At 44.6% G+C, this 21,459-nt stretch overlaps 1 protein-coding gene across 1 annotated transcript in view; it reads right to left on the reverse strand.

Moving 5' to 3' along the window:
* LOC102035141 (alpha-2-macroglobulin-like) overlaps positions 1-21,459 on the reverse strand; it is a 29,584-nt gene that overhangs the window by 4,402 nt on the left and 3,723 nt on the right. The window contains exons 4-29 of the mRNA XM_031062290.1: positions 20,879-20,931; positions 20,346-20,366; positions 19,829-19,997; positions 18,550-18,634; positions 17,682-17,805; positions 16,139-16,253; positions 15,793-15,902; positions 15,136-15,294; positions 13,546-13,773; positions 13,151-13,214; positions 12,525-12,667; positions 11,718-11,867; positions 10,882-11,052; positions 10,102-10,252; positions 8,289-8,397; positions 7,747-7,975; positions 7,351-7,477; positions 6,607-6,728; positions 5,298-5,349; positions 4,722-4,805; positions 4,146-4,322; positions 3,581-3,665; positions 2,262-2,418; positions 1,889-1,963; positions 1,449-1,614; positions 228-451 (exon numbers count right to left, since the gene is read on the reverse strand). Coding sequence (XP_030918150.1) covers positions 228-451; positions 1,449-1,614; positions 1,889-1,963; positions 2,262-2,418; positions 3,581-3,665; positions 4,146-4,322; positions 4,722-4,805; positions 5,298-5,349; positions 6,607-6,728; positions 7,351-7,477; positions 7,747-7,975; positions 8,289-8,397; positions 10,102-10,252; positions 10,882-11,052; positions 11,718-11,867; positions 12,525-12,667; positions 13,151-13,214; positions 13,546-13,773; positions 15,136-15,294; positions 15,793-15,902; positions 16,139-16,253; positions 17,682-17,805; positions 18,550-18,634; positions 19,829-19,997; positions 20,346-20,366; positions 20,879-20,931 — 3,350 coding nt within the window. The remainder of the gene's footprint in view (positions 1-227; positions 452-1,448; positions 1,615-1,888; positions 1,964-2,261; positions 2,419-3,580; positions 3,666-4,145; positions 4,323-4,721; positions 4,806-5,297; positions 5,350-6,606; positions 6,729-7,350; positions 7,478-7,746; positions 7,976-8,288; positions 8,398-10,101; positions 10,253-10,881; positions 11,053-11,717; positions 11,868-12,524; positions 12,668-13,150; positions 13,215-13,545; positions 13,774-15,135; positions 15,295-15,792; positions 15,903-16,138; positions 16,254-17,681; positions 17,806-18,549; positions 18,635-19,828; positions 19,998-20,345; positions 20,367-20,878; positions 20,932-21,459) is intronic.

Below are 21,459 nucleotides of genomic sequence, written 5' to 3' on the forward strand. Positions count from 1 at the left end.
GGGAAAGAGCAGCTTCAGCATATTTCCCTTCCCAGGGGCACTACCTGACATCTTTGTCTGCAGCCTCTCAGGAACTTGGCAGTCATGGGAGGTACTGCATGGATCCATTGCAGGGCTACAGTTCCCACCTTCCTGACAAAACTTCCTGTGCTCCCACCTGGCTCTCTGACACATCCTATCTTCTGGGACACCTCGATGTGTGAGGTGGCCGGAGGGAAGCAGCTCACCTGGGTGGAGGAGAAGCCTCCATTGGGATTCTGCTGGCTGCTGATCCACTTTGCAATGAGGGATGCAGAAGCCAGCTCCTCCTGGGCAGGGGCTGGCTGCGAGGTGAGCTGGGCCAGGAGCACGTAGGCCGTCATCTCCACTTCTGCAGAGGGAGCTCGGTAGCGATGGAACGGGAGATCAGCCTCGGGCTCCTTGCCAGGCCGCTGCCAGTGAACAGAGCCATCTTCACAGGAGCCAGGGAGAGAGACAGCAAGCAGCTGTTACTGGTAAATCCTGCAAGGCACTTCCTGACCTGCTGCCTGACCCAGCTGGGAGGACAGAGCCCCCGGGATGTGTCTGTCATGCAGGGTGAAGTGGGACGGGTCAGGTTTACACATTTTGCAGGTTTACAGTGAGTATGAGACTGCTGAGCCTCAGGCCTAGACACCACTTCGTCCTAGAATCCACATTCATGTTGACATTTATAGACTTGGGCACTGTAGGGAACCAGAGACCTCAGAAGGATGCCACTCCTTCCCTCTCTGAGTAGAGATGCCAGGCTCAGGCAGTGACAAACTCTGTGAGGCCAAATGGCCCAAAGAATGTGATCAGGGCTTACCAGTCACCTACAGGTGGAGAAGACAATAGGTGTGTGGGACACTCCCTTCACAGTTCCAATCCCCACAGCTTGGTTAAACCCACTGTCCAGCCTGACTTAAACAGAATAATTCTGAAGGATTACAGGATTTCCCCTGACAACTCAGAACTTGTGCTGCAGCCTCCAAAATGCCCTGTATGCTCATTTTCTCTCTCAGCACACCCATCTCTCCTCTGACTGACATGCCTTGTGCTCTGCAAGGTCACCTTTGCTCTGTGTTGAGCCCATGCCCTGGAAGGAAGGAAGGAATGGCCCCTGGGCATTGCTAAGCCTTTGCTAAGCAGTGCCTGGCATGGCGAGAGGAGGGGCTGAGGAGAGATGGGAGCAGAGCCCCCCAAGGGCTCAGCACCAAGGGAATGGTGCCTGGTGCTTCCTGGTGAGCTCCCTCGGAGCAGAGAAGAAGGACTGGGCCCTGAGAGGAACCTCTCAGAAAAGTAATCCCTTTGCACAAGTCTTTCCTCTCCCTGCACCTTTGCCTGCCCACAGAGGCCGGTGCCTGCAGGCACTGCCCCACCAGCAAAAGCCAATCTAGCAAGGGAAGGTGTAAGGCTGGTGAAAGCCACATCCCACCAGGAACACTCACCCTTTCTCACAGCTTCCTTTTCAAGTGAGTCAAGCAATGCCTTCCGCTGGTCCCTGTTCCCTGCCAGGGCAAAGGCGTATGCCAGCAGCGCCTTGGTGTACACATGGTTTTCTTTCTGCTTTGCTGCTGTTTCCAGGCAGAACAGAGCATTCCTCACCACTGAGTGCGGGGGAAAGGAAGCCAGTGATTAGGAGGGTGGGGAGAAATTAGGCTTTTGCCTCACTGAAAGCACACCATCCTACTGGACTTTCAGGAGGGGACTGATGGAAGGAGGTCTAGAAACAAGTAGGATACAATATCTCCCAGATATAGCAAATATGACAGTTAATATACCACAGGGCTCAACAACCAAGTAATTTTTCCAATCTGGAGCAAATTCTGGTCAATAGTGTGTTGACTGACACAGCAGAAGTGGCCCAAGTTAGGATGCAGACACATACAGTCACAGGCAGGGGAATCTCCAGCAACGCGATAGTGATGTAGGCTGTCAGCGTGGCCTCGTTGTCCACTCCACCCTGCAGGGAAACACAAAGGCAGATGCTGACCCCACCCACCTTCATATCCTCAGTCTTTTCTCCCACTCCAGTAGGAGCAATGCACTATTTTGCATTGCAGTCCTTTAGCTTGCCTCCTTCCTTTTGCAGCTGACCTGAAGGTATCTCCGATAAATACAGAATGGTGTGTGGCTCCCTCCCCAACGTTTGCCATTGGCATGGGAATATCCCATCTCCCTAAGTCCTCAAGAAGCTCAACTGGCCCCATCTGACTTATGGCCAAGCTCTAGCCTCACAAAAAAACAACCAGACTTGTTACCTTCATGGCATTGTTCAGGAGTGTCCCAGAACTCTGGAAACAGCCATTCTCCTTCTGTTTGTAGGACAGCCAATGCAAAGCATCCTGGATGTGCTTCTCCTCTATGAAGATGTGATGCCGGGCCTGGGCAAAGGACTTGAGGACAAAGGCTGTGAGCCTGAAAGTGAGAAAAAGAAAGGGCCTGAGCAGGTCTGTTGCCTATTTCAATTGAGAGGGCCCATGTACACTTCATCTATCTGGAAACATGCAAGAGGACCTGGGAAACTGTGGGCCGATTAGTCAGACTGTATGTATATTATATCCTCACCTCAAAAAATTCTGTCCAAAAATTGCTTTCCACTTTGATTTTTGTCTCTCATTTTTGGCTCAAAAAACCCTGTGATCTCTTTGTGTTGAGGCTACAGTTTAAAGGACAACGATTGTTGATCTGTCTTTGAAAAATATCCATAATTGCATGCCAATTAGTTAAATATGCATAAGAGAAGTACTCAAAATTACAAGGAAGGATAATTAAATTCCTGCAAGCTCGTGGTCTGCTGGTAGAATGCTTAAACTGTAAATCCATGCTTCATGGATTTCTCAGAACTCCCCTAGAATTTTAAAGTAAAGCAGAACATGTTAAAGAGTTTTTGTTAAGAGTTGTTGCAAGCAGTTATGGAAAAGAAGCAGGCATATGGTTAGAAGCCAACATGTTGTCAAAAACCAATTACCATTTCAGAAACTGAAAGCAAACTGAGGGTGATCAGTTCTTCCATTATTATCCTTACTTGAAATTGAAAACACATGACAATGATATACAGGAGCAAGTCAAAACTTTTCAATAAGTCAAAATGGCAACACACATGGTCCTCCAGCCTGTCTTTGCTTAGTAGCATACAAACACTTAGAAAAACAACTATTCAGCACTGTTCTTGGATTATCAACCTCTCCACTTGTGTTTCCTCATATGTTTCCATATGGAACCATCTTTTCCAGCAGACTTCTCAGCAGACGCCAGTCTAGAAGAGCTGCCACTGCAACTTTTCAGCCTTCTTCAGTCAGGGTGTTAAATCCCTGCTCCCTTCTTCCCCAGTTTATCTCTATTTTCCTTTTGTTTGTAATGGTCCTCGGAGCCACTGGTAGAAGGAAGCACTTCAGCCATAAGTTGGCTGATGTAGCCTATTTATTAAGAAGGAGGCAGCCTGGGGACCACACCAGCTCTGGAAAGTCTGCTGGTCTACAACAGGATTTCCTATTTACTGTCAGGCAGTATTTATTATAAATGTGTGGGTGAGAAAGAGAAGCATATTGGAGATGCATAGGTGGCATTGAAATCTCACCAGGTATTCCCTGGTTGGCCATAACGTTGTCCAAAGGTACTGTAAGAACCATCTTGGTGCTTGTAGTTCAGCTGCCTCTGATAACCTGCAATGGAAAGATAAGGCAAGATTCAGATGCAAGAAAGAATCTGCTGAGGGATGGGGAAATAGAAAAATAGCTTCATCAGCAAAAGCAAATGGGAGAGGCATAGGTCTGTCCTATCCTAACCAATATGCAGTGCTGGTACATCCCCACCTCCATGAACGAGGGAAAGCAACACTTGCCTTTCTTCAGAAGGATGACAGGACCTATAAATGACAATCAGTGAATCACTGTAGCAGTGACAACTCTGCACTGCATTGCCACCCCATGAGAAAAGTAGTTGCAATGATCAGGTACAGTAATGCTTAAGCAACACAAAATAATAAAGAAAAAAGCAGCAAAGGGCCCCCTCAGGTATACAGCAGAGACCATCTGTGTATAAGAGAAAACCTCTTTCAACATCTGGCCAGCATTTGGCAGATCTACCCCAGGCAGGATCTAGAAAAAAGCCAAAGCAGAAGCAAAATCCATGTCCCAGCTCACCGCTCACTAAGTATCCAGTGGCCTTGGATTTGATCTCCTCACTCAGCTGCCCTGTCTTGTTCAGATAGTCCAGGACGTAGATGTTGGGTGCAAACAGGACCATGTTCTGCTCCCCACAGCCAAAGGGCATCTGGAGGAGCTGGTGCAGGTTCTGCATGGCAGTGCCCATGATGTCACCTGAGGAGCAGGAGGTACCAGAGAGATGTTAACAATATTTAGGGCTGGCTATCAGAATCAGGGGAAGCTACTGAATGACAGATGCAGGAGATATCAGAGAAGAACAAAAGATAATCTGGATTGATAAAGATCCTGGATCAGAACACAGAACATCAGAGAAAAAGAAAAAAGGGAAATGAGAGAAAGGTTAGGGCATGAGAGAAAGGTGAGAAGGCTGAGAAAAAAGGCTTGCAGAAAAGGAAAAGGAATAGCACAAACAGAAGGGAAAGTGCTCAGGACAGAAGAGATTAAAGACAAGAATAAGCTGTGTTAGAAACCAAGAGAAAAAGCTGTGAGGTAGGAGGTCAACACAAGGAGTCAGAAACAGCACATGGTTCTACTGTGAAGCTGTTAACTCACCCAGCACTGAGAAATATGCTCTGCCTGAGTCTTGTACCACATTTTCAGGTAGCAATAGGGAAAACTCCTCTTTCACAGGCACTCCTGAGAAAGAAACAAGACCCAAACAGCTTCAGTGCAGTTCCAAGAAATGGCTAATGGAAAGGGAGGGGGTCTCAGTGCAACAACAGGAACTCTTCCTATTAGAAATGCCCCGATTTCAGTTACTTCATATTTCCCTGGCTGTAACAAAATCTCTGCATGAAACCACTCCCAGCCACTTCTAAGCACTGCAGATCATGTGTGTACAACTTCCTCCTGAGTGTGCAAGAAAACAAGAGGATATGTAACTCCAGTGCCAAAACTAGAGAGTAGAGATGCAAACATCCATGCTAAATCTGTCCTAGCTCATACCCTGATGCTTAGGCAGGAAGGTCAATTCTTTAGGACTTTCTTCTGTCTTATGTCTCAAACTCCATACCAATGGGGCATGTTTTGAATATTCAAAAATGTCAGACTACATGGAATATGATACAGGCAGGCCTCCAACATTCCACCCCTCAAACCACACAGGAACAAATAGAGAATGGGCTTTACCTTTTACACAGAGCACAGAATTCTGGGTTGTTTCCTTCTCAATTCCTTCAGGCTTGGATGGGATGAAGGAAAACAAGAGAGGTGAGAAATTAGTGAAAGAGGAAATATAGACAGGAATCCTCACAAGGACAGAGGGATATGTAAAAAGAAAAGTGAGGGAACTGAAGAAGGAGAGGCAGTCACAAACATTCCCTGAAATACAGAGCTCTGAAATAACTTAAGCAAATCAAAGAAATGTTATCCTAGATGACTGGTGTTGTATGTGGAGGAAGAAGAGGAAAAGGAGAGGAGAACACTGGAGGACCATCTAATGAATGACCTGCAACTATTGCACACAGTGAGAGACACTTAACATCCTTGTGACAAAGGGACTGCAGCATTACAGAGGTCTGTGCTGAAGAGAAGTCTGCAGTGCTATTTATTGAAATGCTGCAGATGCTTTAGGGGAAAAAAATTGTGCATGCAAACAATAGAAAGGGAGGATGTAGTACGCTGCAGTATCTGTTGACACTACTGATAGCACGTGGTGGGCAAACATTAGGGGGTTTTATGATACGGAGGAAAGCTCAGAACATAGAACCTCATTGCCAGATTACCACCCTCAGAATATAACAAACTAATGATTTCCTGTAAAGGCTATCCAATACTGCCACATAGTATTTCCTTCTGTTCCACATCACATCAGCAACTCTTCCTGCCACAGGAAATGGGTAAGCTGTAAAATTTCACCGTGTTTTCATGTGTAGTTTTAAGGTGATTTCTTTACGGTCATCAAATTCCCATAGGTGCTTGTGAATCCCTCACCTTTGTCCTGGTGCCAGTCTTTGTTGCCAAACCATAATTGCAAAACACTCAGCTTAAGAGGCAGTTTGTTTGGCCACTCTGAGCCAGAGAGGCAGTATGTGCTGACTGGCACATTTACAGGGAACGTGTCAAAAGAAGGAGAGAGGCTGTAAAGACAGTGCATTGAAATAGCAGGTGATAGATGGAAGCTAAAGGGAAGGATGCATTGCAGTTACAGTTGAAGTTACAGGAAAAGTTAATTGCACCAGGAGACACAAGGCATATTATTAACCTGAAGTCTTTATGCAGCCCTGCCAAAGTACAAAGATGATGCAAGACAATCATATTGCCATGATGCATAGTGATGCCGTAAAATCATAGACCAGACCAGGTTAGAAGGGATCTCAAAAGATCATCTGGTCTGTCCTAACAGGAACGGGAGCTAGATGAGATTATCTAGCATGCCATCCAGTTGTACCACTGTGTAAGCTAAAGGCTCAGTCCTCCCTTCCCACAGCCCACGTACCTCCACCAGCAGCTGTCTGATGACCGTGTCCTTCCGCCCTTTCTCAGGGGTCTCCACGATGTAGTTCCCACAGGGCTGCTGGTTCTGTAGGGCCTCAGTGGTCACTGAGAACTCCACCTGCCCTGGAGGAAACAGGGGTCAGTCAGCCCTGCCACACAGAGCCAGGCAATGGGATTTACTGCTACGTTCAGGAGTTTCACCTTGCAGGCTCATGGATGGAGATTTCTGTCACAGCTGGGCCCTGCTTCTTTCCCACAAAGCCCAAGCTCTCTACACAAGCTGTGCTGTCATTGAAAGGTGACCTATTTTGGAGACTCTTTCACAGAACCTAGGACACCACAGAGCTGAGTGTGACCAGCCCCACTGCTGTTCAGCACATGCTGCCCTGCATGCACGCCAAAGCTGCTGCAAAAACAAAGTGTGAAGATCCCATGTCCTCCCTAGTCTCTGGGAGGAATGGAGGTAGCAGAACATCTCTGCTGGCCAGCAATGTCTCTGGCCTCAGGAGATGCTGTCCAAGGGCTATAGGGCTTGATGGTACTGCATGTGATGCCAGACACAGAGTTGGGCCCTATGAACCCCCCAGTCTTTACTTCCCAAATATCAGTCTTTGCCCCCCAGATCAGACACACTCAACTGAAGTGCTTCCCAGAAAAATGTGTTGCTCTGATATCCAATACTGAACAGGGAGAACAGCACAAAGAAACCCTTCCTGCAGTTTTCAGGAAACCCTGAGACCTTTACCTAGAGATTTGGGAGTCACCAGCCAAGCCACGGTTTTCCTCCCATTCTCACAGAGACAATGAGATTCTTCCTCCTTTTCCACCAGAGTAGCCAGGAAATTAGTAGATTGAGCCAGAGTCACACTGACCTGCCAGTTGTAGAGAGAGGTGCAATTAAGAAAGGGTGATAATGAGAAACAGGGAGTTAGGAAGCCGTAGAAACGGCTATTTCTTCAGTAGCAAAGGAGCAGGGAACTAGAGTTGGGGGTTCTGCATTTGGAGTGTATAGGAGAAATAACATAAAAAGTCTGGGGCAAAGGGTCTACGGCTACTGAGAGATAAGTTAAGAAGGCTAGGTGAAGGCAAGGGGTGCACAAGAAGGTACCCAGTTACAGAGAGTCATTTAAACCTCCCTTACCCTGATGCAGGCAGGCAGGTAGTTGAAAACGGTGGCTTTCAGCGTGAAGGACTCCCCACGCACCACAGAGTAGGGCATGGTGAGCTCCACAAAGAAGGGCTGGAAGGCTCTCAGGGAGACTGTTGGGGACAGGCCAAAGCCTGTGTCAGCTGAAGTGCAGAATGCATTGGCTTTCCACTCAGTGATGGTGTCAGGGATGGTCACTTCTAGATCAGCTTTTCCCTCAGAGCTGGTAAAGCACAGACAGCAAGGACAGAGGGATCAATGTTACAGCATTTTGGTGACTACCTGCACCCATTTTGGCCTACTGAACAGTATTTGCTGTGTGAATGATGGGGCACAGTACATTTGCTACTGTAGGACCACTCTACATCTTCCAGTCCACTCTTTGGACAGACCTAACAATGGCTGAAAGTAATTTCATCCCAGAGGATTGCCGAATAGTCTCTGCAAACAATGAAGTACAAACACTTTGGGATTCATGTTTTCATATTATAAACCCAGTCTTATTAAAAAGGAATGAGGTAGCTCAAGGTACTCACCTTATAGGTACTAAACTCCAAATCCAGGTTTCTGGGAAATACTTTCGGACTGTCTCTGTCACCTCTTCAGGAGTGCTTAATTGGTTAGAAGTTCTCTCTGATGGAATGCCTGAATGTGGTAAGATATAAAAGAAATCAACTATTGATAATTCCAGACAAGCAAGACCTATATCAGCATCATGCTTCAATCTGAGAAAGTGTCAATCAGAAGCAGATGCTTGTGGTTGTAGTGAGCCGTGGTACCAACAGCAGTGGAGTTTCAGGGCCAGGGCTTATTGGCAAGAAGAGCTAGCCTTCCATTATTTTCTGCTGGTCTCCAGCAGACCTCAAAGTTTGGAAGCCAGCATTTTACAGCTTTAAAAAAAAGGACTTAGAGCAAAAACTTATTTAGGACCTTCTATACAAGCAGCCTTTTCTCTTTCAGGCACAGCCTTCATGTGATGTTCTTCTCCATCCTAATCAGTCCAGCCAGCAATGGAACATCCCTCTGTTGAAGTGGTTTTTGTAGGGTCATTGTGACTCAGAGTACCAACTTCCTGTCAAAGCTATGGCCTCCTCAAGAACTAGGCTGAAAATGCTCAAAATAAAAACAAGCAGCTGGAGTACGGGAAGGGTAAAAAGAGCTATTTTGATTAAAATAAAGTTTTCACATACAAAATTTATTCCAAATAAAATATTATGTGTTTGAGATGAAATTTGTTTAAACATATTGTTTTACTTTACTTTGCAATAACTGGAAAACAAATATGGGGTGAGTGGGACTTGGCTTGCTTAGCTTTCACAAACAGAAAAAGAAATGCATCCAAGCAGAAAAAGAAGAAAAGTTCTTAAAGAAATTCTAATTTTTGTCATCTTTACTTTGGCTAATTGAATTTCTGCATTTGGATAACAATTGAGTAGCCAACAGGTATTCATACTAACTGTGCAACATGCATCTCCAGAGCCTGAGAAGGTCTCAGGGACAGGTGAAAGATGCTATCAGAGCTAGATTACATTGCTCCTGGCAAAAGTGGCAGGCAGCTTGCTTGTGTTTTTCTATTGTAGTTTATCAGTGTTCTTAGTGATGGTTATTTCAGTTTAAAATAATTGAAAGGCATCTATCCTCCATCTTAGCAACTTCTGTCAGAAGCTGAAATTGTTTTCAAACTGGACACATACAAAAGAACAGGTTCTAGTGCCAAAGAAAAATTCTTTGAATCAGCTATCCAGCTAGAATAACTTAAAAATTCTAAGATATTTTACTTAATATGAGACTGAAGGATGATAGGGCCAATTCTGTTGCTCTAACTGTTACAGTGTAAGAATTAAGATAGCCCTTAAAAATAGGATAATAGGATGGATCCATTTCAGACTGGACTTCTATCATATATGTCTTACCATACTAAGCTCCCAAAGTCTACCAACTCATCACTGAAAAATTTGCCACCCACTTCATGGTTTTGACCATACGTAAGACTGGCCGAGTCAATGAGAACAGCCTGAAAATGGTATTGGACACTCTGTAAGCAATAATCTAGGAATAGAAGTCTACTCTAAAAGCCTAATGAATAGAGACTTTATCAGCAGGATAATATTCTCTGCTCTGCCAGGCTTTGCACACTGTCTGGTTCTGCTGAATTCTTATGTAGAGTTACCAAAGTTTGTCTGTAGACCTACACAACCCATTCAGAAGCTGAAATCTGCGAACTCATCAGCTCAGGACTGCTTCCAAGGTTTCAGTTCACAACCCCAGCTCCTGTTTAAGTATTTACCCCAAAACACAAACAGGATCTCTGTCGAGAACAGAAGCAATAACAACACTGAGTTCCCTTACCGCTTGCCCTCATTGCATACATGGGTTCTGCAACCATGGCTGCAGGTGCTCCTAGGCCACCTGATGCATGGGCATGGTAGATGCGATTACTCGGGCTGCAAATCTGAGGTTTCTTCACGTTGGTATTTGTGAAAACCTTTAAACCCATCTCCTATGGGAGAAAAACCAAACATGCTTTTTCATTACTGAATCCTGTTGAGATTCACACAGCAGACTTGACATTGGCATTTTACCGCCTCAAAATGGAGAAGCTGTTACTGTGTATGGATTGGACCTTGAGATGATCCCCTGATCCTTGGGTCTGAGTGCCTGGGCGGCTCAGAGAGCCCAAAGGATTTATCTCCTCTTTTTCTAGGATACTGGTTCCAGTCCAATTTCAGCCTAGGTGTCAGGATTAGCCAGGAAGTAGATATAAAGTTTTCTCTCTGGAATTAAATATCTGTGGCTACAATGCAGCTCAAGGACATACTGATTTATCTGAGGTAGCTATAATGGCATGGGATTATTTACCTCCCATTAGAATCTCACTTCAAGTCAACCTCAAACCTTTTCTTGCAAGAAAACTTTGAGACTGATCCCTTTTCCACTGAGTGTGAAGCATATCTGGCAAGACAAGTAAAGCTTATGATCCTCACTGAATATGCCTTTGGATAAAAAGAAGTGCCAGGTCATTCAGATGCAGAAACCCTTCCCTTGCTAACTTTCATGATGCCACAGAAGACTTAAGCATTCTCAAACCTTCTCCCACTCCACTCCCTAACCAGGCCAGGGGGGCTATACCCTTAGGATGCTGTAAGCGTCCTCTTCATTCGCCCCCATTACTGGAACATAGGTGATCCCATCCTGAACTATTGGCTCCACAGTCACACAATTCCATGGGGACTCCTCCAAGGGTACTCTTGAATCATAGACATAGCCATGGAATTCCTTCACTGGAAGTAAGTCATACACCTTGGCAGAAAGAGAGAGAGTATTTGGCATTTTAGTGTCCATTGTTATGAAACACAACTGAGGGAGTTGGATACAAGCACCACAACAGTCACATCACCAGCTCATACATCCACATTGCCATGGTCCTCCCTGTGCTAAGAGCAATAAGAATTTGGGAATCAAAAAAAGGATCAAAATTTGGAGATACTGCATCTTTTTTATGCTCTTCATGTTACTCTGGTTATTATGGCTCAAATATGTAAAAAATTACATTGGCCAAACCATCTGCAATACCTTGTCCCTACTCAGGGATTGTCATTTTCTGCTTGGCAAAAGGCAAATAAACTCTTTGACACTTCCAGATGCTACCCCAAGAAAATTAATCCATGCATGAGGAGAATAACTGAAAAATTATCATCAAACACACAACAGCATTTGGCTCTGGCCAAGACAAGCAGGTCCCTTAAAAAGGCTTCTAACTACCATCCCTAAAATCACACAAAACCCCTAAGAAACAACTGCTGCCCAGTTCTCATCTTTTTGCCCACTAGAGGAAGATGAGAAGCAGCCCAGGGGAGCCTCCCTGTGTCAGCTCTGACAAGAGGGACTGTTTCCTGCTTCCACTGCAGCACTGGTTGCTCTTGCTCTGAGTAGGCTCTGACCTGTTCCACAGACCAAGAACTTACAGAGGTGGGTGACAGGTCAGCTTCTGGCTTCATGAGGAGCACACTCTTATCCACAGCACGCACAGCACAGAGGGAGTTTGGGGAGGCTTGGAACTGCAAGTGAGCATCCGAGGAAGGCAGGCCTTCTGAAGGGGAGAAGCTTAAGTCCACCTGTAAGCACAGGAAAGGCTATGTCACAGATGCCCTACCCTCACAGGACTTTTCCTTCCAGCTGAGTGCATTCAGTTCTAACTTTACAAGGTCCCCATATCCATGCTCACTTGCGTATACACTTCCCCTAGGCTACTGCTCCCTTCCAGCAGTGCCAGGGGAATCAGCACCAAGAGATCATGGCAACTTCAAGCACCACAATCGCTCATAAAATTAAGGTGGTTGTGGGTTTTCACTCACAGAGTGAGTGCGATGAGGCAATCCCACATAGGGGCTAGATGCGATCAGACAGTGGAGCATGTCCTTGAACTAGGACCAGTCACTGTACTCCACCCAGAAACTGTATGTGGAGAGAAAATCATCTTGCAAAGATGTTGCCCTCTTTTTCTTAGCCTGGACCATCTGCAGGATCAGCAGTTTGACCAGTTGCTAAAGGGGATTTTATCAGTGTAGCCCCTGCTAGCACTTTTTTCCAGCAGTTGATCTCCTCCAGGTTAGCACAAACCAGTAAGCAGTGAAGCTACCTACAACAATTGATATGTTGCCTGTCCAGTGTTAGTGTACCTAAAGAAATTAGCTTAACCAGGCTGAATCTAAATAAGTGAGCTTGAACACACTGCAGTCTGGTGGCTGCTCCCTCAGGAAGTGAACACTAACCTTATTGTTGAAACATAATTCTGTGTAGAACTTGGCTGAATCAGCAATCACCTCCTTGCTGGAGACTGTGGTGTAGACAAGTACTTGGGCCACTGGAGCAATATCAGCTTGTACAGACAGTTGTAGTGAGAAGACACCATTGTCTAGCATACAAAACAATGGCAAAAATTTTAGGTGCAAAAAACTTTCTCTTAGAGCAGTCAAAATTCTAGGTTTGACTTTATGCTGAACTTTATCCTAGCCATTATATAATTCCAGGCACCCAAGTGGGATGAATTGGTGCTCACAGTGGTGTGTAAGTCTCCCTGTCTGACTAAAAAGGCCTGTTTTCCACTGCAGAAGTATGCTGAATTTTGCTTCAGCTTCTCAAAACAGTCTATCAGATGTATCTCTGAGGAGCACTGGAGCCCCAGAAAAGGCAGTGTCAGGAGAAAGATAGTGGCACGGGGGATTACAGCAAATCTCTGAAAAGCCGAAAGGCAGAGAAAATAAAGGTCAAACTTTTCCCAGGTCTTAGAGGACATGCACATATCAATCCCTGCATTTACATGGAAGCAGAGTGTATGTCTGCCACAGTTGCCCAGCCCCCCATAAGAGTGAAAATTTGGTGGAGGACAGGAACTCACCACTTTCCTGGTGCAAATCCAGAATGTGAGTGCCTCCTTGCTTAATGTTTCCCTTGGCCATCACCTGAATGGAAGGAGAAACTTTGTTGTGATTGTGGTTTTGCATTAGCCAAACCTGAAAGTGAGGGGCCCTGCAAGGAGAGCAACGGAGCTCTGTGTCTGCTGCTCACCCCCGGATCTCTGCTTCCCTGTAGCAGAATCCCTGTGCTCACCCAGAGGGTGCAGGGACATCCTTACTTTTTACTCCCAACTCAGACCCTCCTTTTTGTTTCCAAAGATCATGTGAAGGATGACAAGAAAGTGTTTAAAGACTGCAGCCACAAACCACAGCTTTTATTTCTAAACCCCCTATAACTGCCAGTGACAACCTCACTGTATGGCAGGTGCAAACTTACCAGGTAGTAAAAGGTGATTTTCTTCTGCTCTCCTATAGCTGCTGGAGTAAGGATATAATGCACCCAGATGTCTGTGGTGGAGCCACAGCTTAGTGGCTTGGACTTGGGCTCAATTTTGAGGAAGCTATTACTGGGAGAGTAAAAGCGCTTTAGTTGGAGATAATGGTCTCCATAGGATGGAAAAACCCAGTTACGATCATAGCAGAAGATGTTGTTTTTATGAACTGCCTGGAAAAGGAGAAAATACATACACAGATCCTCAAACACAGGTGGCCAAACTGGAGACAAAATTTCACAGCGTAATATTTATTTAGTATTTATTTGGTACTGAAGTAATATGAAAGTCTACAAAATAAAAAAAACAAAACAAATCCCAACACATGAGTTTGGAAAGTGCAAGACAGGATGGTGGTACCTTTAGCAAATCATTGGGAATGATCTCACTCCCACAGAACCTGGAGTTTGTGTCAAACAAGCTGAATCATATCAGATTTTTGCTTCCTATCAGTGTCACTTTAAGGGCTTTTTACACTAATGCCTTGCCCTCTCTAATATTCTAGTTAGTCTAAAGGGAAAAAATGACAATTTTCATTTTTTTCCTTATCATGGCACTGAAGAAGGGATAGTGCTGTTCAGTTCAGATATTACCAGTGCCAAGATCAAGCTACAGATGCTATAAAAAAGAAGGACAATCTCCAACTAATAATTCAAAATTTAAACTGAATAGAAGTTTAGGAGAGAGTTCAGGTCCTCTTAAAAATGAGAGCAAGGGGAAGATCTTTCACATTTAGAAGGGTGCTTGAGAATTTGATATGCCTCACATGCCCTTTTTTCTTCATCTTTCTCATTACTCGGGAATCCTTGCCTTTTCTTTATCCTACAAAAATCTGAAAACTTCAACTATCTAGTAGTAGCTTCTGGAAAATTCTTAACGGTTTTAGTGTCTGACAAGGGACTTGTCGGGAGTAGAGCAAATATAATTCTAGACACAATTATTCTCCCCTGCTCCAGGATGTGATATTACAAAATAGGCATATTACACAACAAATTGCATTTCCTACTACAGGATGTGATATTACAAAATAGGCATATTACACAACAAATTGCATTTCCTACTAACAAGAAGATGCTCAGCAGCACCTATTTGTCCCAGAAGAACAAATTCCACAACAAACCAAAACAAAGCAAACCCCCCCCCCCAAAAAAAAAACCAACAGGAGCTGTACTTAGCAACTTGAAATTCTAAATTAAACTCTGAAATTCTGAGATGCGCAGATGGGAGACAGACCCACCCTTAACTAGATAGGGTTGGTGATCTCTTGGAGCAGAATGGACTATTATGATCTCCTGATGTTCCCTCTAACCCTGTATTGCAATTGCTAAGCAGAAATCAAATATTTACAAAATAAGTGCAATTTTGACCCAGAACCTCAGTCTGCTGTATGATTATTTCCACCAAACTGGTGTCAAAGTTCACACAAACAACAAGGAACAATAATCTAAGTACTTTTGCATATATAGCATAAATTTTAGAGCTTCCCCTCCAGCCCTGTAGGGGGCTTCATTATCTTCTCTGCCCAAAGGACTTACCCTAATTCCAACATTTTCCAAGGCCAATGAGGAAGTGTTTAGGGCAAACTCTGCAATGCCCTCTTCATTCGTTGTATAGTTTTGCTCCTGTCCTCCTTGAAGAGAAATTCTCACCGTTTCATTGGCGATTGGAGCATTAGACCCATCCACTAGTTTCACCTGGAGGAGCAAAACCAGCTCAGTTTAGAAGGAGAGGGATGGCTGCCACCTGAACAGGACTGGTAGAACACCAAGGTAAAGGCGTTGAGCCCATGTCAGACAATGAAGCCTCAACAGCACTTTACATGTATCTCTTTCAGAGACAGCTGCAAACTTTCTGAATACTTTTTCTCTGCCTCTTTCTTATCTCTGCCTCTGGGTCAGAGGAGTGGATGTGGAGAATGACATGCACTCACCCCACTGAGGCCTCCAATTAACCACGTGACTGCTGGAGGAGAATTTTAGTGGACTGGAGAGACAGAAGAGCAAGGGTAGAATGAAGGCTGTGCTCTCAGTGCCTGTTCCCCAGTTTGAGAGTCTTCCGAGGAAAGGAGACCCACACGGATTAGCAGCACTGAGGTCCAGTGTCCTTGCAGAGCTGGGGCATACATCTAACCAGAAGATTCAGTATCATCATTGCTTGGCACTCATGGCATTCCATTCTCATGGTTTCCCTACCTGCCCAAAGAAGGGGACTCCTCGCTTGTAGTAGGTATCTGAAAGCTCAAATATGACTCTGCTAATGGTGGCTGTGATCTCAGAGAAGCTTGTTCCAGTCAACTCCACTCCTGCAGAAAGAAGCAAGAACTAATTTGCCTCTGCCTAACCAGAATTCCTTTTACTCTAGGCCAACCTTCCTTTGCTGGACAAACTTTTTCCTTGATAGTCCTGGACTAGAGGCAGGAAAACTCTAAGGTTCCAGAAGAGAGAGAGTCTGCTTTTATCCCTAATTCCTACTGGGCAGGCCCCTCTGCTGGTCTCTCCTGGGCCCAGCACATGGCTCTTTCATCCAGATGATCCATACCTGTATCCTCCTCTTTAATCTTAGCCTCTACACGGAGCTTATTCTCATATCCTCTTCTCTTGAGCTGGAATAATTTGGTCTTTACCACTTCAGAAATGCAGCCATAGATGTCTGTCTGTTGGAGGAAAACAAAAAAGACCATTATATTCTCATTTATGCTGGTCCAACTTAATGAATCCATCACTGTGTGTTGCTCTGAACGGAAAGAGAAGCCCACAACCTCACAGATAATCTACCTCAGTTGTTGTTATCAAAACTGGAAAAAGACATAAATAACTTGGCAAAAAGCATATTGAGATATTCCAGCAAGATTAGAGAAAAAAGGGTTTGCAAACTAGACAATTTTTGTGTGTGTTTGTGAAGCTTGAAGCTGCCAATACTTGGTACGAGCGCATAGGGAATTAGTCAATGTGTGCCACATAAGAAATGTTTGTCAGGCATCAGGCTCTTTGGAAAATAAAGCTGCTTACTTAAAATGTGCAAGCCATATGAGCAATACCTAAACCAAAGCCTGTGTATTTGTAGCAAGAGGATGACAGCTGGAAAAGTATTTCCAAAGCTTGCCACCTCTCTTCAGCAGATTCATGTATAAAGCAAGTCTCCACAGAAGAGGTGCCTAGAACAGAGGTTAGAACCACAATATTTATATTTTCTTTTGACATTTGTAACAACAGTAGTGGAACAGGTAGCTGCAGACTCATGTGGCTTATGCTGTATCAGAGCCCAGGGACCACAAGAACATCTATATGCTTTCTTCTCCTGGCATATTTCCACAAGTTATTACTCCAACTTCTGCCAATTAACCCAGTATTGTTGCACCTGTCTGTGCTCCAAACACCTTTCAGTTTCACCCTTGCCAGTTAAAAGGTGAAAAAAGTGGGGTTTTTTCCTGTCTGTCTTTACCACAGCTGCTAAACCCATATTTCTTTCCTTCTTGCTCAAAATGCATCAGACTCTCTCCTGGTTTCTGCTCCTTTCCTTCCTCTAACACCAGCTTCTGTCCCCACACACTGTCTCCAGTGTAAACCAACTCCAACTCTGTTCTCATTGCTCATGGCTTTTCTGTCTTTGCTCTTATAGTCTCTACACTCCATCTGTTTTTTCTGTTATTTCATCTCTTAATTCTCCATCAGATTCCAGCCTTTACACACATTGCTCAGACCTTCCCCCTTATTTTTACCTTTCACATTTCATCTTGCACCCAATCTTCTCTCATCCTTCAGCCGTCCTTAAAATACATGGATTTTCACAGAATCACAGAATGGTTTTGGTTGGAATGGGGCTTAAAGGCAATCTAAGCACCAATTCACCTGCCATAGGAAGGGCCATCTCCCAATAGTCCAGGTTGCTCAAAACCCCACCCAGCCTGGCTTTGAACACTTCCAGGGATGGGACATCCACAGCTTCCCTGGGCAACCTGCGCCAGTGCCTCACCACATTTTAACACTAAGTTTGTACATACTCAGAGCAAGCCTGTGCCTACAAGGCATGCTCAATAACACTTTCTCCAATCACTCTTCCCACCAGAGTAATCCTGACTCACCTGTCCAGAGAACTCCTCACAGACTGCTCTAGACTCTTCACCATAACAGGACATGGCTGCATTTTCATAGTTCCGGCAGACACGGAAGTTCACAAGGCCGGGAACAGGCTTCCCAAATGTGTATCTACAAGCAGGGAGGATTGAAAGGAAAACAGAGACATTAGGAATGTAACAGGGATGTAGAAAAATTACAGGCTCATCTCCATTGATGCCAGCTGCCATCCCTAGAGCTGCCTCCAGGATACACAGGGCCATCAGAGGAAATAAAAAGCAGGAAGGGATTTGGTACCATATGCTAATACTGATTTTGTTGCGAGTCCCCCTCATGCTGGAGAACATATTGCGAGCATCCACCCAATTGTGACTGGTTTATGTATGTATGAGCACTGGGTCTTTACTCTCACTCTTCAGCCCAAGCCATGGCTCTCCCTACAAAGTTTATGGAACACTGCAAGGCGGAATCCAGTGAGATGGCCCAAAGGAAAGAGGACAGCTGCATCCCTTAGGGTTTCCTCTCCACAATAACAAGCAGAAGATACAGCTAAAACATCATTCCTGAGTAAACTGAACTAAAGCCCTCATCCCTAATACTGTGACTGGTGTGAAATCCTCAATGACTCAAAAAATATGCAAGAAACACTCTCACAAAAGAAAAGATCAAAAATACATTTCTATATATTACACACAAGGTGCATCAAACAGTAACTGTTGTCTTTTGTCTAACAGTAGATACAGTCTACTTGATCCTGGGATCTCAAAAGGATTGAGAAATGTAATAAAGTCTCATCTTTCAGCCTCCCAACTGAACTTTCATCAGCAACTCAAGAAAACACTGAAACCAAGCAGAACTTGAAAGAATGACACTCACAGTCCACAAACTGTCACCTTCAGCTCCTCATCAAGAATGCTGATCACCTTGGGCATTTTCACTGTCACTTCAAATTTTGGCAGCACTGCAGCAGAACCAAAAGAAAACAGTCTATGTGGTAGGGAATAACATCAGAATGACACACAAAGGTGCTCAGAGGCTGTTCTGACTAATCACCTAAAAACCTTTTACATCTAAAGGGTCAGCTTTTAGAGGCTTCTGTCACCTGTACATCCCACTGAAGTCATTGAAAACCCCTCAGCCAAGCATGGTGCCAGGTAAGAAGACAAGATTATTATACCAGCTATTAAAATACAGCAGCTTCATAGGTAACACATGGGTTATCAGTCCCACAGCAGCAGGATACAGTAAAACAGAGAGAAAAATCAGTAGAGGCTTCCCACAAATATACAGACTGCAGCCTAGTCTCTGCATTTTCAGAGCATGTAGATCTTATCAATGTTCAGTACAGGAAGACACCCTGGCTTCTCCAGTGATGCATCACAGGGTGACATCCCATCTACACCCAGTTGCAGGAGGGGAAGTGGAGACCATCTTGGGAGAACTAGGAGGGGATTCAGGGCACAGGACAGAGCACATTCTGCAAGTGGAAGAGGTCAAAGCACTTCGAGACTCATCTACGAGGACACCTCTTTGCTGCATGAGCCAGGCCATGTCAGACAATGTAAGAAAGGCTGCAGCTGGCTCACTGGGGTGGGAAGATATGCTGGTTGTTATCACGTGCTGGTGTGTACTGGGATACCATTTTTGTAGCCAAGCAGATGGAAGTGCCATAGAGATGAGAGCACCAAAGGGAGGTTAAGGCACTACAGCATCACACAAGTTACAGGCTTAGCTTGTGGGGCAGAAAAGGCAAGATCTTAATTTACAGCCTAGACCCAGACTTATGGTGTGACATTTGACAGGTATGCAGCCAACTGGACCTGAGGCTATGGCCTAAAAACACCTCAGAAAGGAAGTAAGGCTTGTGGCTGTCAGCACAGACTGATCCAAGCATTTTGCTTCTCCTGATAGGAGCCTTGCTGAGGCGGGCTTTCTGAAGAGCTGCACTCCATGGTCTGGGGCTTAGGGAGGAGTGGAGGGAGATAAGTCACTCAAGTGCTTCAGTCTTCTCCTCCTAAAGAGAAGATTCTTGGAAGGAAAAGAACACAGAAACAGTGATGCTGGGCATCCTGGTCAGATCTCCTGCACTGTTCAATTAAGATTTCATGTCCCATGGGACTAGCTGTTAGGAACTTGAAAGTGCAGTGACAGTTACCATACTCCTCCACAGAGAAAGAATGCTGAACTTTTTTCCCAGAGGCCTTCTGTGCCACCACGGTGTAGGTGCCTTGAATAGGTTCAGAGGTAAGGTTGAAGAACAGCTGTATAAATCCCATCTCTAACTCTGCATTTGTCCACTGGTACAGACGATTTTTCTTCGGGTCCTACAGGTAATGTGATCACAAAGAGATTGTGAGAACAATGGGAGTCTGCAATGAGGTCTAGCAAAGCAGTGAAGGGAGGAACAGCCCCTGTGTTTCAGGAGGCTGCAGGCCAGGAGTGAGGGGCACTAGCAGAGTTCTGGGGAAAGTACACAGCAGGATGGCAGGGGAGCTGTAACCTGGGCCCAGGTACCTGGTAGCCACCATATGAGTTAAAATTCTGTATAGTTGAATTAACATAAGGGACCAGCTTAACACAAAAAATAAACAAGAATCATGTTGAGGCAACTGTTTACTCTGCCCGGGTTGAGGTGCAATAGATGTGAATGTGAATTAAATGTTTTTACATACCTCAATATACACCAGTGGAATCTAAAAAAAAGAAGAAAGGAAGCAGCATGTTTAGACAGAGTGCAAGGAACACAGTCAAATTACATTGGCTATGACCACATTTCAGGGTAAAAGCTAATCATCCAGTGGGGTAAGGAAAAAAGTTGCTGGTATGGATCATCAGAGCATTTTGGGTGTGAGAAGACAGGGACAATCCTTGGTCTCAGGCACAAAAGACAGTCAAAATTACTAATTACAAAATCTGGATGATCTGCAGTTCTAATAAGAACAGGTGCACACTGTGGCAATGGCAGATTGCTAACTGTTTATACCAGCACTGTCCATTTGCAGTTTGTCAAACTTTTCCAGGAATGCAGAAGGCAGCTTTGTGCAGAAATTTGACAACAGATCCTGTTAAAAAGATTTGAGGTGATCCAGAATCTTCACAGCTATCTCAGTATACTGAGATCTCTCCCCAACAGAGACTATTTTTCCTCCCTTTACCCACATTTGACTGAAGGCCAAATAAGCTGAAAAACAAGTATCATGCTTACCATTTCATTCACAGGTCGGAACTCTTCATCCAGAGAAACAATTCTGAACAGGACTGATGGAGAAAGACATGAGGTTCCACAGTGCAATCAGTAACCAGAAAAATCAGTTGCAAAAACAAATGGTGTAACAGACAACAGGGTTGTTCTCTTCTAAGGAAATTCCATTTACTAGAATGCTAGGTCATGCTACAAGGTTGCCCATCTACTGTGGGTACATGAATAAGAGGATGTTAAGAGCAAATCCATAGCAGTGTGAACATCTTACTGATCATGGGCATCAGAATCTCATTGATCAGGACCAAAGTTAAATTGAAGTTGTCTTTGTCTACTTTGCAGTGAGGCATTTCTATGCCAGAATTCACATGGATCTTCTAATTTTATTATAAGTAGACTGACTTCCTAGGAAGGATGAATGCAAGTAAATTACTTCAGCACTTGGCTGCAACTTTGTGTTGGCTCTGGATGGAGAGAGAATTCAGTACCTCTTTTAGGACATTTGTTTTTATCCAGGCCAAATTTAGGCGATCACTGGCCCAGAAGAAATAAATAGCTTACATAATTCTTTCTGTCTTCATTGAGCA

This window comes from Geospiza fortis, unplaced genomic scaffold (genome assembly GCF_000277835.1).
Source record: "Geospiza fortis unplaced genomic scaffold, GeoFor_1.0 scaffold286, whole genome shotgun sequence".
Classification (NCBI taxonomy): Eukaryota; Metazoa; Chordata; class Aves; order Passeriformes; family Thraupidae; genus Geospiza; species Geospiza fortis.